The sequence below is a fragment of the Bos taurus genome, chromosome 2, assembly GCF_002263795.3.
Source record: "Bos taurus isolate L1 Dominette 01449 registration number 42190680 breed Hereford chromosome 2, ARS-UCD2.0, whole genome shotgun sequence".
NCBI classification, from domain to species: Eukaryota; Metazoa; Chordata; class Mammalia; order Artiodactyla; family Bovidae; genus Bos; species Bos taurus.
The window spans coordinates 120971742-120986497 of record NC_037329.1 but is presented as its reverse complement, the minus strand read 5'-3'; the positions used below and the strand labels follow the sequence as shown (position 1 = coordinate 120986497).

General features: G+C 40.0%; 1 protein-coding gene across 2 annotated transcripts in view; it reads left to right on the top strand.

Moving 5' to 3' along the window:
- The first annotated feature begins 185 nt into the window (after nt 1-185).
- Nucleotides 186-14756, top strand: part of RBBP4 (RB binding protein 4, chromatin remodeling factor) — a 16575-nt gene continuing 2004 nt past the window's right edge. Inside the window, exons 1-11 of one of the 2 annotated variants that reach the window (XM_024978303.2) lie at nt 186-307; nt 869-1013; nt 4345-4490; nt 11475-11648; nt 11994-12109; nt 12228-12388; nt 12494-12620; nt 12765-12842; nt 13415-13491; nt 13585-13642; nt 13732-13842. In XM_024978303.2, the coding sequence (XP_024834071.1) occupies nt 292-307; nt 869-1013; nt 4345-4490; nt 11475-11648; nt 11994-12109; nt 12228-12388; nt 12494-12620; nt 12765-12842; nt 13415-13491; nt 13585-13642; nt 13732-13842 (1209 nt within the window). In that variant the 5' untranslated portion in view covers nt 186-291. 2 annotated transcript variants of the gene reach the window in all.

Genomic DNA, 14756 nt, shown 5'->3' with positions numbered 1-14756 from the left:
AAGCGAAGGAAGTCAGCTGGGGTCCGTGTGGGGGCAGGGGCGGAGCGCGCGCCTCGGCCCCGCGGCAAGAGACTCTACGCGTCTGGATAGGTTACGAATGCGACTTCCCCGCCCACTTCGCCGCTCGGCGCACTCCGATTGGCCGGTGTTGGCGCGAAGGTGCGCGAGTCATCCCTCACGCAGGGGCAGCAGGAAACAATAGAGGCCGCGCGCGCAGAGCGAGCGCCCGCAGGCTCCCCGCCCCTCCCGCAACGCTCAACCCCGGGATCCCCGCCGGCTTGCCTACCCGCCATGGCCGACAAGGAAGGTGAGGGTTCCGGGGCGGCCCCAGGAGAGTGGGGGGTGCCGGGGTTGCGTAGCGGCCTCGAAACGGCCTAACAGTGAGGACAGGCCAGACTCAGCTGAGTGTCGTCCCCGCCATCGCAGGCGTGAGGAGAATCGCTCCGCGGGGCGGGTTAACGGCGCTCCAGCTCCTCCAGAGCTGAGGCCCCGGCGCAGCGGCTTGAGGCAGGCATTTGGGTCCCCGGCGGGTGTTTGGTCCTTTTCCGCACGCCCTGTCGGTCTGCTCGCCTCTCTCCGGGTTCTCCCTGCAGTGCTTACTACCCGCAAGGGCCGGTACTCCGGCCTCCAGGCCGGTTCTGTGCTCCTCCCGACGCCGTCGCCCGAGCGGTTAACGGCATTTGGCAGCGATGAGCCCAGCAGTTAAAGCCCCGCGAGGCCGGAGAGCGGCGTTGGTGGCTGTGCCTCGGGGAGATTTAGACAGATCTCCATTTCAGAATCGGGATTTAGGAGTGCCGGTGGCTTTGGAAGTGTTTACTCGGTTTCCATTTGTGGTCGCTAACTTAATTTGTTTTTTATTTTTTAGCAGCCTTTGATGACGCAGTAGAGGAACGTGTGATCAACGAAGAATACAAAATATGGAAAAAGAACACCCCTTTTCTTTACGATTTGGTGATGACCCATGCTCTGGAGTGGCCTAGCCTAACTGCACAGTGGCTTCCAGATGTAACCAGGTGATAAGAATCCGTTGAATGTTATTTTGTTGTGTTCTCAGTGTAGATTTCTCACATTGATTATCCCTGTTTTCCTCTCTCCAGTCACCCGGAGCGGACACGTGATCAGAACCTATTGGGGACATTTTTTTTCTAGGCCAAAAAAGACAAAATGTGAAACTACTTTGCAGTTTACTTGATAAGAGAAAACATGTTGATGTCTTCTTTTTCTGATAACTGAATTGAATAGGCGTATTATAACTGTAGTTGACCAAACAATAATGTAAAATTTGTCAGCTTTCAAAAAGTGATTATGGTAAATGCAGTTCTTTCAACAAAAAAAATTTTGAATCTCACAGTCGTTTATACTATCTGGTTAATGCAGAGATGATTGTGACATGATAACCTGCCACTCAGAACAATCTTTAAAAATTACATGTGTACTGAGTAAGTACGTTTCTTCAAAATTCAGGACTTTTAGAAGTCAGGATATTTGTGAATTGTGGTTATTTGACTATGTTTTTGCTCAAAAACTAACTGACAATTTATGCAAATATTATTAATAACAATATGAGCCTACTATCCTCCGGTTGGCATTTAAAAGGGGGGGATCTGTCCTAAGGATTTTTTTTTTAATTAATTTATTTTTAATTGGAGGATAATTGCTTTACAGTATTATATTAGTTTCTGCCATACATTAGATGAAGTAGCAATAAGTATACTTATGTCCCCTCCCTTTTAAACCTCCCTCCTTGTCCTAAGTATGTTAATTAGGAGTTCCCATATTCAGTTGATTATCAGAATTATTTGAATTCAGGGTAAGAGGAGTTGTTTCTGTTAGTTGTCAGTAGTTCAGACCACTTAGGAACTTGTGGCAGGATACTTAAAAATAGTTTGAGCAGTAATTCTAGATTTACTATAGTCAGGTGGTAAATTGTATTGGACCAAAGGATCCCAAATATTGGCCACCCCGTCCTTACTAAATCATTCTGGAAAAGCTTTCCATGTAATGTGATTAACTAGGTTTGGAAAACACAAGCACTTGCTATGGCTCAGAGGTTAAAGCGTCTGCTTGGAATGCAGGAGACCCGGGTTCGATCCCTGGGTCTGGGAAGATCCCCTGGAGAAAGAAATGGCAACCCTCTCCAGTACTCTTGCCATGGAGAATCTCATGGAGGGAGGAGCCTGGTAGGCTACAGTCCATGGGGTTGCAAAAAGTTGGACACGACTGAGCGACTTCACTTTGACTTAAGACTGAATAACCCAAGGCTGAAATCTGTGTTCTTAGTAGCTTTCTTCTTTACAGATGTAGATGAATAAGCCTTTCTGCAGGATTAGACTTTGGTCCAAATACCCTTCCTTTATTTTGGTATTGTACTTGTATAACAGTGTTATTTATTTTTTTAGGATGGGATTACTTACAACAACTCTCCCTAATGTCTGTTTAATGTGTGTCTGTGTGTTTTGGTGTTTATTTATATTCTGTTTCTTAGAAAGAATGATACGGTTGTAGTTTTATAATACTCTTCTTCACTCCCGCACTTCCTTTAGTTGTTTAACTTTGTAAATACAAGTATCCCCAACTTTATGTTGGCAGCCCTCTTATATTTCCTCTTCTTTTTGCACATAGGATATCTGAAAGTGTGCAGAGGAATTTCTGCTGGTTATCTTTACACCCAGCTTCTGAGCTCTACCTGAATTTCCAGCTGCCTGTTATTATTGGTGTCTTCTCTAGAGTATCTTATTAGCTTTCCCTACATGATGTGGTCCAAACTAAGTGTATTTTTTCTATGGCGATACCAACCCAGCTTTCTTCTATTGTTTCTATTTCTCCTTATCATAGTTGACTTTGGTTTGACATTTCTTAGATCTGTTCCCCCCCTCCCCTCCCCTCAGCCCTTTCTTGACTTGGCAGTCTGTTTATAAGCCCTGATGAATTCTTGTGTAGCATCTTTCCCATCTAGACTGGGGTTCTCAAACTTTTAACAGGCATCATAATCAGCTGAAGGAATCGGAAAACTTTTTTTTTCTTTTTACACTGGCCATGCCCTGAAGCTGCAGAATCTTAGATCACCAACGAGGAATTAAGAAAGCATTGAGTCCTAACCACTGGACTGCCAGGAAATTCCCTGTAGAACAGACTGGTTTTTTTCTTTTTTTTTAAATATTTATTTATTTGGCTGCATAGAGTCTTAGTTGTGGTACGTGGGAACTAGTTCCCTGACCAGGGATGGAACCCAGCCCCCCTGCATCAGGAGCACAGAGTCTTAGCCACTGGACCACCGGGGAATTCCCAGAACAGACTGTTAAGCACTACAAATCACCCCCCCTAAGTTTCTCATTGAGTATGTCTATAGTGGATTTGAGAATTTGCATGTGGGAGTTCACAGATAATGTTGATGCTTTTGTTCCCCATACCACACTTGAAGAATCGCTGCTTTATGCTTTACACTGAATTAATCCTTCTGACATAACTCAAATTATGGTACATCCCTTATAAATTTTCCATGGTTCTTTGTTCCTTTTAGTAGAGAGTTCATATGTTAAGCAACCATTCAGTGCCCTAGGGTCTGATTTCAATCTGCCTTTTGACCTTCTCTCCCACTGTTTTCCCACATTCAAAGTCATTTAGATTCAGTCCTAGTTCTGTTACTTAGTTAATCTTAGGCCACCCCATGGGCTGTGGCCTGCCAGACTCCTCTGTCCATGGAATTCTCCAGGCAAGAATACTGGAGTGGGTAGCCATTCCCTTCTCCAGTTGATCTTCCTGACTCAGTGATTGAACCCAGGTCTCCTGCATTGCAGGCAGATTCTTAACTGTCTGAGCCACCAAGGAAGTCTGTTTTCGCAAACCATCTTTAAATTAGAATATTACTTCATAGTGTTGTAACCTTCATCTTTGCTTACCTCCCTTGGAATACTGTCTTTCAAAGCTCTTGTCCCCCTCTTCTGGGTTTTATCTCATTTTGAGACATTAGCTTACCTGATGTCAGTCCCTTTCCATTTTAATGAAGTAACCAGAAGTGTTCATATACCCAACAATTGGTTTTTTTCTCTCCAGCTACTTGTAAAGGATGAATAATTAATTTTTATTTTATTCTGTCAGACTTTTTCCTCAAAAGTAATTGTAAATATTTGGCCAAGTTAAGAAATAATTACGAAATTAAGTGGTATGTGGTACCTGCCCTCAGCTCTGTGGAAGATATGTTAAAAGTAAGGAAATACGGCTCTTAATGACTTCTTTCTCTCAAAACCTGTTTGTAATAATGCCTTGTATATACATGTATGTCACTGACTTTGTGGTCTCTCTTAGTTTACTAAATTGACTATTGACCATATGTTGCTATTACAGACCAGAAGGGAAAGATTTCAGTATTCATCGACTTGTCCTGGGGACACACACATCAGATGAGCAAAACCACCTTGTGATAGCCAGCGTGCAGCTCCCTAACGATGACGCTCAGTTTGATGCTTCACACTACGACAGTGAAAAAGGAGGTAGGAGTCTTAATTAAAGGTGAAGGGAGGAATGATACTTATTTTGGTTATATTTTTGTATCTCTGAATTATCATTAAAAAGTGTGTACAGTTTGATAAAGTAGCCTCTCAAGAACAAGATATTAAGCTTTGAAAAGCCTGATTTTCAGTATAGATATTAGATGTCAGAAGACATGTAACATGTACTTGGTTCTGTAATTTTTCTATAAACTTCCTTCAACTAAATTTGGTGGTAGGCAAATTTCAAGAAGTTAAAATCCACCATAGATTATTGCCATGCATGCTTGCATTCTCAACATGGAAGATACTGCCCCTGGGGAATTGAAAATTGATTCTCAGAGTGGGGCATGTGTGAAAACAGTCTTATTCTTTGAACTGTTTCAAGCACAGATATACATAGCATGCATAAACAATACACAGATTATCTGTGGTATTAGAATTTCATTAAGGTGTCAAAATATCTTATGGGGCAATAATGGGGGAAAAAAAAGATTGAAAAGCACTGGCTTTAAATTACCCTTTCCGGTGCCGGTGTTGTCTGCGCTCGCGGTGAGAGCGCTCGGTGCCGCGTTTCACGTTCTCCGTCCTACGCCGCTGCAGCCCGGGCCTTGCCTGACGCAGCCATTAAAAATAAATAAATAAATAAATAAATTACCCTTTCCAGGTTTAAATGGTAGAAAGGACTTAACTATGGTATTTGCTGTATAGTATATAAAAATTAAATGAGTGTTTAATTATATCCTATTTTTAGGTGATAACGTTAGGGCTTAACTATTCATGAATTATTTTTTTCCCTTTCAGAAGAGATAGAATTGAGTGGGTTTCCTTTATTATTGTCCTTGAACTCAAATTATTACCGAAGGTAGAAGATAGACTTTCAGTATTGAGATTTGTGGCCCCAAAAAATGAATGTGTAATGTTTCCTTATCTTAGATTTCTGCAGATTAATCGAATCCATTCCATTATTTAAGTTATTTTGGTTTCCAGTTATTTGCCAAGATTGTAATGTGCAGTTATTCTTTTGATCATTCCATATTTAGCTTAGCAGAATGCAAAATAAGTTCTTAGGATAAGGGCCAGCAAACATGATTTTGCTTCACTGACCTGTGTGTGTGAGCTGTAGGGTATGGTTACTGCAGAGATATTCTCTGGGTAGGCATTAGTAGTGATGAAGGGGTCTATGCTTAAACTGCAAGGGGCATAGGTTCAGTCCCTGGTTGGGGAACTAAGATCCCACATGCCGCACAGCCAAAAATAGCAAATTTTTTTGTTGTTAGAAAGAAAAAAAGAATCAGAAGACTAGGGCTTGGGACCCTGTTGTGCTGCTCACTAGCTGTGTAGTTTGAGGATAAATCTTTTAGCCTCCCTGAGCCTGTTTTCTTTTTACTAAGACAAACTGTCTTTAAATAGAATTTTTAGTTATTTCGGTATAAAGCAAATATTCTGATTGGTAATATAATAAATCATCTTTAAAAATTGAAGCAGGGCTTTCCCTGGTGGTCCAGTGGTTAGGACTTCCTGCTTTCAGTGGGTGGTGGGGGGTGGGGGGTGGGGGGCGGGTGCTGTTTGCTCCCTGGTCTGGGAAATAAGATCTCACAAGCCCATGTAGTGCAGACAAAAAAAAAAATTTGAAGCAACTATGTGAACCCCTCGCCACATAAATCTGTCGTTTATGGATCACTGTTAAATTGATAGTTTTCTAAATGATTTATCCCAATTATTGGATCACTCACTCAACAGATACATTAAGTACTAAGGATAGGTAGTTTTTCTTTGTACTGGGAATATAAGATAAAAAATACTTCGCAGCCTCATGTATCCCAGACATCTTTTTTGTTGAGCATATGGGCATGTGCCTCCTTTTGATGCCTGTATACTCTGCTGTGGTTACTCAATTAACATTTAAGTGGTTTCCAATCTTTTGACTTCAAAAATAGTCTTTGTGCATATATCTTGCATAGTTTTGCTGTAGAACAATTACCTAAATTGAATGTTGATTAATTTGCAAGAACATTTCCAAGTATATTGGTACTGCTAAGTTGCCCTCCAAATAAGACTCTCAATTTCACCAGTAGCAGATACATTGATGTCTGTTGCTGCATGCTTTTACCAGCATTGAATGCTGCGCTCTCATTTTACTTTGTTGTTGTTGGAGGGGTGTTTTCTTTCTTGGTTTTGGTTTTCATGTCATTTGGTTTTTAACGGCTGCTCCACGGGGCTTACAGAATCTTAGTTCCCCCACCAGGAATCGCATCAGCACCCTTGACAGCAAAAGTACAGAGTCTTGACCACTGGACCTCCAGGAATTCCCTAACTTGCTTTTTAAGTTATTTGTGATGTTGGACTTACTTTAAAATATTTATCTTTTGTCAGTCTCTTGAACTGCCTATTTATGTGTTTTTCTCATTTTTTCTTTTGAGTTAACTATATATGTAATGTAAGTTATCCCTAATAGGTTATAGATAATTTTTCCCCTGTTTATTTTATAATCTTGAATCCTATTTATTTAAATTTATTTATGACTGTGCTGGATCCTTGCTGCTGGGCAGGCTTTTCTCTAGTTACAGCAAGGAGGGCTTCCTTGTGGTGCAGTGGCTTCTCTCATCGCAGTGGGTTCTCTTGTTGCAGAGCACAGGCTCAATAGTTGTGGCACATGGGCCTAGTTGCTTCGCAGCATGTGGGATCTTCTCAGATCAAGGCTGGAACCCATGTCTCCTGCATTGGCAGGTGGATTCTTGACCACTGAGCCACAGCTATTTAGTTGTGTTCTTTACCACTGAGTTCCCTATTTACTTTAGAAGCTGTGAATTTTTAATTACCCACCTTTCCTTTGGTATCCTTCAGATTTTGTCATTCTTTGAAAGGCCTTTCAAATCACTCCAAGGTTTTAAAATAGTTATCTGTTTTCTGGTACTTCTCTCTTTTGACCATTAAAATTTTAAATAGTTGATTTACAGTGTTGTGTTTCAGATGTTCAACATGATGATTCATTGGGTGTTTTGTTTTTGTTTTTCCCATATTTCATTAAGGCTACCACAGCATTGGGTATAATTCCTTATGTTGTTGTTTAATCGATAAGTCTGCCCCACTCTTTGCATGCCTGTGGACTGCAGCGAACCAGGCTTCCCTGTCCTTCACTATCTCCCGGAGTTTGCTCAAACTCATGTCCATTGAGTCAGTGATGCTCTCTACCCATCTCATCCTCTGCAGCCCCCTTCTCCGTTTGCCTTCAGTCTTTCCCAGCATCTTCATATCTGAAGTTGATGATATTTCTCCCGAAATCTTGATTCCAGCTTGTGATTCATCTAGCTAGGCATTTCACATAATGAACTCTGCATATGAGTTGAATAAGAAAGGTGACCATATACAGCCTTGACGTACTTCTTCCTCAATTTGGAGTCAGTCCACTGTTCCATATCTGGTTCTTTTTTTTTTTTACCGCATACATCCTACTTTAAAAGCTTTTCTTTTATTTACCAGCACTGGAGACAGATTTGATGCCCATTGGTTTAAGGGAAAAAAGCTAGAAATACAGCCACGAGGCCTGTGTCTCCCAAGGAAAATAAAATGTGAGAATTTACCAGAAAATTCTAGACACTGAATTGAAAAAAAATAAAGGAGTTATGCATTCTGATCCTCACTGATCTTCAAAAGCCCAAGTGATTTCCCAAGTGTGATTTAAATTTATGATAATTAAAATGTATTTCTATGCTTTGTATGGACTTTGCCGCTGCTAAGTTGCTTCAGTCATGTCTGACTCTGTGCGACCCCATAGACAGCAGCCCACCAGGATCCCCCGTCCCTGGGATTCTCCAGGCAAGAACACTAGAGTGGGTTGCCATTTCCTTCTCCCATATCTGGTTCTAACTGTTGCTTCTTGACCTGCATACAGGTTTCTCAGACAGATAAGGTGGTCTGGTATTCCCATTTCTTTAAGAATTTTCCACAGTTTGTTGTGCCACACAGTCAAAGGCTTTAGTGTAGTCAGTGAAGCAGAGAATTAAATGGTTTCCTGAAATTCTCTTGCTTTCTCTATGATCCAGCAAATGTTGCCAATTTGATCTCTGGTTCCTCTACCTTTTCTAAACCTAGCTTGTACATCTGGAAGTTCTAAATCCTTGTTGATTATCTATTTTGTTTTTTGAGTGGCATCAAACCAATTTGCTTTTGCTGACTTGCTTTTCTGATGATACCTTTATCCCCCTAATACTTAACACTATAGAAACTATGAAAATAAAAGTAATGTATATGACATGATTGTATGACTGCAATACATCTCCCTATTTAATCCTCACAAGAAAACTGGGTAACTTCCCTAAGGTTACATACCTTCCTTTTCTCTTCCTTTTCCATCTCCTCCTTCCTTCAAATCACTCAGATGGCTGGACAAGCTTGGTGCTTAAAGGAAAGCAGGTGCTCTCTCCATATGGTCTCAACAATGGTGGAAGTAGATACATACCAATGTCTCTTAAAGCTTCTTAAGTGGTTGTTACACATATAGATTCCTAGTCCCTCCTTGCTCTTAGATGAAGTGTCCTAAAGTCTGAGATCGAGCTATTAAAATTGATTACCATCTGCTTAGCTGCATTTGATCTGAGGTACTTGGTGACAGCTTCAAAAGATCATTGAACTTTCAAGATGAAAGAACAAAAAATTGGCTTAGGCTTGTTTTGACATTTAAAAAGAATTTATGTATTTGTATTACATTCAGCCCAGCTATGGTCATATTTGAAGCCCTGAAAATAGGTTTGAAATTTTACTTCAGATTCTGTTACCAAGATCTTGAAATATCGAGTTTATTTTTAGCAACTTATTGGGGAATTGGTTTTGAGGGGGAGTGTTTGTTTTTGAGTTACCTTTAGTCTTCTACTTCAGTTATATGTAATAAACTAGTATTAAGTCATGATGAAGTAATTGGAATATTTGACTCAAGATGTTGCAACTTATTCTTAGTTTCAAAATGTTTATGGACTAAAAAAATGGCAAAGTGGTAGAAATTAGAATGCTGGTTATCTAGTTTGTCCAGCAGTATTAGTTGGGAGGGATACAGAAGTGCCTTCGGGGAGGATGAGAGTGCTAGAGATGTTCCATGTTTTATCGGGTAGTAACTCCCCTGATGTACGCATGTGTAAAAATTCATCAGGCTACACAGTTTAAGCATATTATTATATTTCAGTCTTTTTAAATAGTATTTTACGAGGGAAGCAAACAAAATAGGAGTGTAGTTAGACCTTGATAGTCATTCACTGTATTGTACATTGATACCTCAGTCTTTGTTCCCTACATTAGATTTGGTGTTTTTGCTCTCACGTTAAATTTGAGCAGTCCCTGATTATTTGTTAAATAGATGAATCCTCATCTTCATAAATCTCAGTTGTGAATCCTCTAAGCTGATTTTTTTTTTTAACACATAAACACTGATATAGTTACTCGTTTGTTTATTTCTGGCTGCACTTGTTCTTTATTGCTGCATGCGGGCTTTGTCAGTTGCAGAGAGTGGGGCTGCTTTCTCGTTTGAGAGCACGGGCTCTAGGCGCATGGGCTTTAGTTGCACCACAGGGGCTCATTAGTTGTAGCGTGCAGGCCCTAGAGCGTGCAGGCTTCAGTAGTTGTTGCTCTGTGGCGTGTGGAATCTTCCTGGACCAGGGATTGAATCCAAGTTCTATTGTACTTTAACCGCAGGTAGTGGGGGAGAGGGTGCCTCTGATTAGTAGTATGTTGTTGTTTAGTTGCTAAGTCTTATCTTGACTCTTTTGCAAGCCCATGCACTGTAGCCCACCAGTATCCTCCATCCATGGGATTTCCCTGGCAAGAATACTGGAGTGGGTTTCCATTTTCTTCTTTGGGGGATCTTCCCTATGCAGGGATCGAACCTATGTCTCCTGCATTGGCAGGCAGATTCTTTACCACTGAGGCACCGGGAAAGCCCTAGTAGTAGTATATAGCTGATAAATTGTGTGCTTATCTCCTTGTGTTTGGAATAAAAGTTCTTTGAGATCACATATCCTAATCATGCATTCTTCTTGCATTATAGAAATTTGTGGTCTAGAATTCTGGAGGGAGATTTGTTCAATGTTTTTCTTTGCCCCCTCTTTGAGAATCTGTTTTGAACTGTTTTTAGGCTGTTAGCTTGTTTGAACCACTGCTTTGCAGTGTATAAAATTATTTTGAGGTTGAATGTTATCTGCTAATCATATTACCCAACTTATCAAACCTGTGTCTCCTGCATTGGCAGGTGGATTCTTTACCATTGAGCCACCAGGGAAACCCTTGCCAAGATTTATATAATGACAAATTATATTCTTAAACATTTTATAATGATACTTGGGAGAACTCTGTAAGTGCATACAGTAGTCAAATGTGAATAAAATATGTTTTTGTCTAGTCCTTGCCTACCTGGTTTATTTCAGCCAAGGACTCTGGTTGGCAAGTATAAGTGGGGGGTCAGGAAAATTGAACCAGCTGTTGTGGCTCTGTTTTTCCTCACTAATACGAAGAAAGGTGTCAGTATTTCAGGAAGGTTACCCCAAACTAGAGATTGAAAGGGACTAGAGAGAGTCCCTCAAGAGGAGGGACTCTTTAGTACCTAGCACACTGTGTATGTATTTGAGATTTATTAGGTATATAATTACCAAAATCATTTTAGGCATAGCTGAAAGAGTATCATAGCCGAAAGGGATCAGAAAAATGGGCATTCGTTTTAGGTTCTGCTGTAGTCACGTCACCATGAGCAAATTAATACAGGTCCTCTCAGCTCCTCTTTTTCTCATGTGAAATATTTGGAGATAATTCTTCCCTACTCTGTACAGTTATGGTAAGAAATAATTGAAATAAGGAGTGTGCACTTTATATTGCTAATAAATATTGATACTGCTTCTAGTATTATACCAGTTCATTTATTAAAAGCCTTGCCTGTGTCAAACTTTGAGTAACATAGAGTACTTCTTGCTTTGTCCTCATTTGCAATTAACATCTTATTTACAGAATTTGGAGGTTTTGGCTCGGTTAGTGGAAAAATTGAAATAGAAATCAAGATCAACCATGAAGGAGAGGTAAACAGGGCACGCTATATGCCCCAGAACCCTTGCATCATTGCAACCAAGACTCCATCCAGTGATGTTCTTGTTTTTGACTATACAAAACATCCTTCTAAACCAGGTATCTTCTCTCTTCTATTCAAATACAAATGATGTATCACTACAGGAATACATTGCTTCTCTCAGTTTTAATTGCTAACTTATTCATTGTGTATCTTAACATCTTGTGAATTATGTTGATATGTGTGGGTACTACTCCTTCAACCTTCTTGCCTACATCTGGAAAAAGAAATTGCTTTTTTACATAGAACAGAATGTGCCGCTTTTAAATGTTATCTATTTGGTCATAGTCTGTATTTCTCATAAAAAATAAGAGCTTTAGACCTCTTGATAAAAATTCCATTATGCTAAGTAGGTCCAGCGAGGCAGTGGACTGGATAGTCTTGATGTGTCTGTTACTTTGTAGACCCTTCTGGAGAGTGCAACCCAGACTTGCGTCTCCGTGGACATCAGAAGGAAGGCTATGGGCTTTCTTGGAACCCAAATCTCAGTGGGCACTTACTGAGTGCTTCAGATGACCACGTGCGTATCCTTCCCAGTGTGAAGCACATCTGGGCTAGTTGTATCAGCGTTTTCCTCTGGGGTATATGAGGAAGTGAGACTCTTTCTTTTATATAATAGCTCATTTTTCTCATTTAAGACCATCTGCCTGTGGGACATAAGTGCTGTTCCAAAGGAAGGGAAAGTTGTGGATGCGAAGACCATCTTCACAGGGCACACGGCAGTAGTGGAGGATGTCTCCTGGCATCTGCTCCATGAGTCCCTCTTTGGGTCGGTTGCTGATGATCAGAAACTCATGATGTGAGTTGAATCCATCTTTTTCTCAATATATTATCTAAGTTGTATAATATTTGATTATCCATTTTAAGCTTCTTTTTCCCCCCGGTTTTTTTTCTTTCACTGAAGCTGGGATACTCGTTCAAACAATACTTCCAAACCAAGCCACTCAGTTGATGCTCACACTGCTGAAGTGAACTGCCTTTCTTTCAATCCTTATAGTGAGTTCATTCTTGCCACAGGATCAGCTGACAAGGTTAGTGTGATTTATCTTTACAAAAAGACAAAGGGTGGATTTCTCTGACTTCTTTTGAATGCACGGAGATCTTTTAGTTGTGAATTTTCTTTTTCTCATTAAAAAAATTTTATTGATTACTCTGGCTTTCCTTTTTGTACATAGACTGTTGCCCTGTGGGATCTGAGAAATCTGAAACTTAAGTTGCATTCCTTTGAATCACATAAGGATGAAATATTCCAGGTAGGAGAAACTAATGCTTCTAGTGTTTTTAATCAACTTTATGCCTGACGTGTGTCTCTTCTCTTATTTCCATTTCTTGGTAACTTGCCATATCTATCATAATTTCACAGTTCAGTCCTAAAGTACTGACTCCCAAGTTTTCTGCCTAATCAATTTAATTAAGCTCCTTTCTTAATATGCAGAGCCCTCTGACTCAGTTCAAGAAATATTTGTTACATTATGTTCAAAACTGAATGCAAAGGCACTGTGTGTAATACTGAAAGTACTTGGGTAGATTGTGTGGATGAGCTGTACTTTAGTTTTTAGGTCAGTGTTGGATGACATTTGGCATTTATCTGTTTGTTTTGGCTGCGTCAGGTCGTCACTGCAGGGATCTTTTGTTGCATTGCACAGGCTTCTCTAGGTGTGGCTTGTGGGTTTTTGTTGCCCTGCGGTATTTGGGATCTTAGTTCCTTGATCAGGGATCAAACATTTTTCCCCTACATTGTAGGGTGGATTTTTAAGCAGTGGACCACCAGGAAATTCCCCTCTCCTCAGTTTTCTAATTGATGGAATTTTTTTCTTACATATAGGTTCAGTGGTCGCCTCACAATGAGACTATTTTGGCTTCCAGTGGTACTGATCGTAGACTGAATGTCTGGGATTTAAGGTATGTCTTGTTAAATTAGTTTTTGTGAAGTTCTTTTCTTACACTTTCCAGAATACTCAAGGTAAATTTAACTTAAAAACTTTTTTGTGCTAGTAAAATTGGAGAGGAACAATCCCCAGAAGATGCAGAAGATGGGCCACCAGAGTTGTTGGTATGTTACAGATATTGAGCACAACTGAAATAGTTCATGATTTATTGTCCTCTGTCTGCTTTTCATCTCTGTTTTCCTCCCTCTTTCAGTTTATTCATGGTGGTCACACTGCCAAGATATCTGATTTCTCCTGGAATCCCAACGAACCTTGGGTGATTTGTTCTGTATCAGAAGACAATATCATGCAAGTGTGGCAAATGGTAAGTGTTTAGATAAATGAATCCTAGTATTATTCTGTTTATGTATACTTCAGTACAGCTGGCAGCTCTGTTAGTTTACTCCCACCATGTGACTTACCTGTCCATTGTCAATGTCTACTCTTATCTGGTTGTCCCAGTGTCACAGCATCAGAGAGTACTGTTTCTCCAGGAAACTTGCCTCGATTTCAAAAACATTACCTGCCTTTTTATGCCCTGGTTGAAGGTGATGGCCCTGCTTTGAGTTTTCAGAGCACTTGGGATTTAATAAAAATAATTAACAATGTCTCATGTTGCAATCCAAGAAATGATTGCCTTCTGGACATGGATGGTGGTGATACTTGCACACACAGTATGGATGGACTTAATGCCACTGAACTGTACAGTTAAAAATGGTTACGATGATAAACTGTGTCTTTTACTACAGTTTAAAAAACAATTGCATGACTTTTAAATGACAGTGGCTGAATAAATGAAAATTATTCTAAATAAACCTTTATTATCTCAGAGTAGATCTAGAACCAGGAAGAAGTGCCAGAGGTGAGATTTTGGCTTAGCATGAGGGAAAAACATTTTGATACTCAGAACTTTGATATGGAATAATGCTATTAATCAAAAATAAGTAAGATGGGAATATTTGTGTTTTATGAGATTAACACATGTTCTGCATCCATACTTTGGAATATTACGTATCAAAAAGAAGTACACTAGTTTTGTAAGCTATTCATGATACATTGATAAGCTGGGAAAAAGCAGATTGTAGAATAGCGTGATAGAATTTCCTCATATTAAAATTTGGGTTTCTAGTCTTATGTTTAATTATATGTAACTATTTGATAGAAGGCTATTTGCCAAAATGTGGTTGGTATGTTTAGGGAATGCTTATACTCTTGAGATTTCCTGAGTAGTAGGAGTCT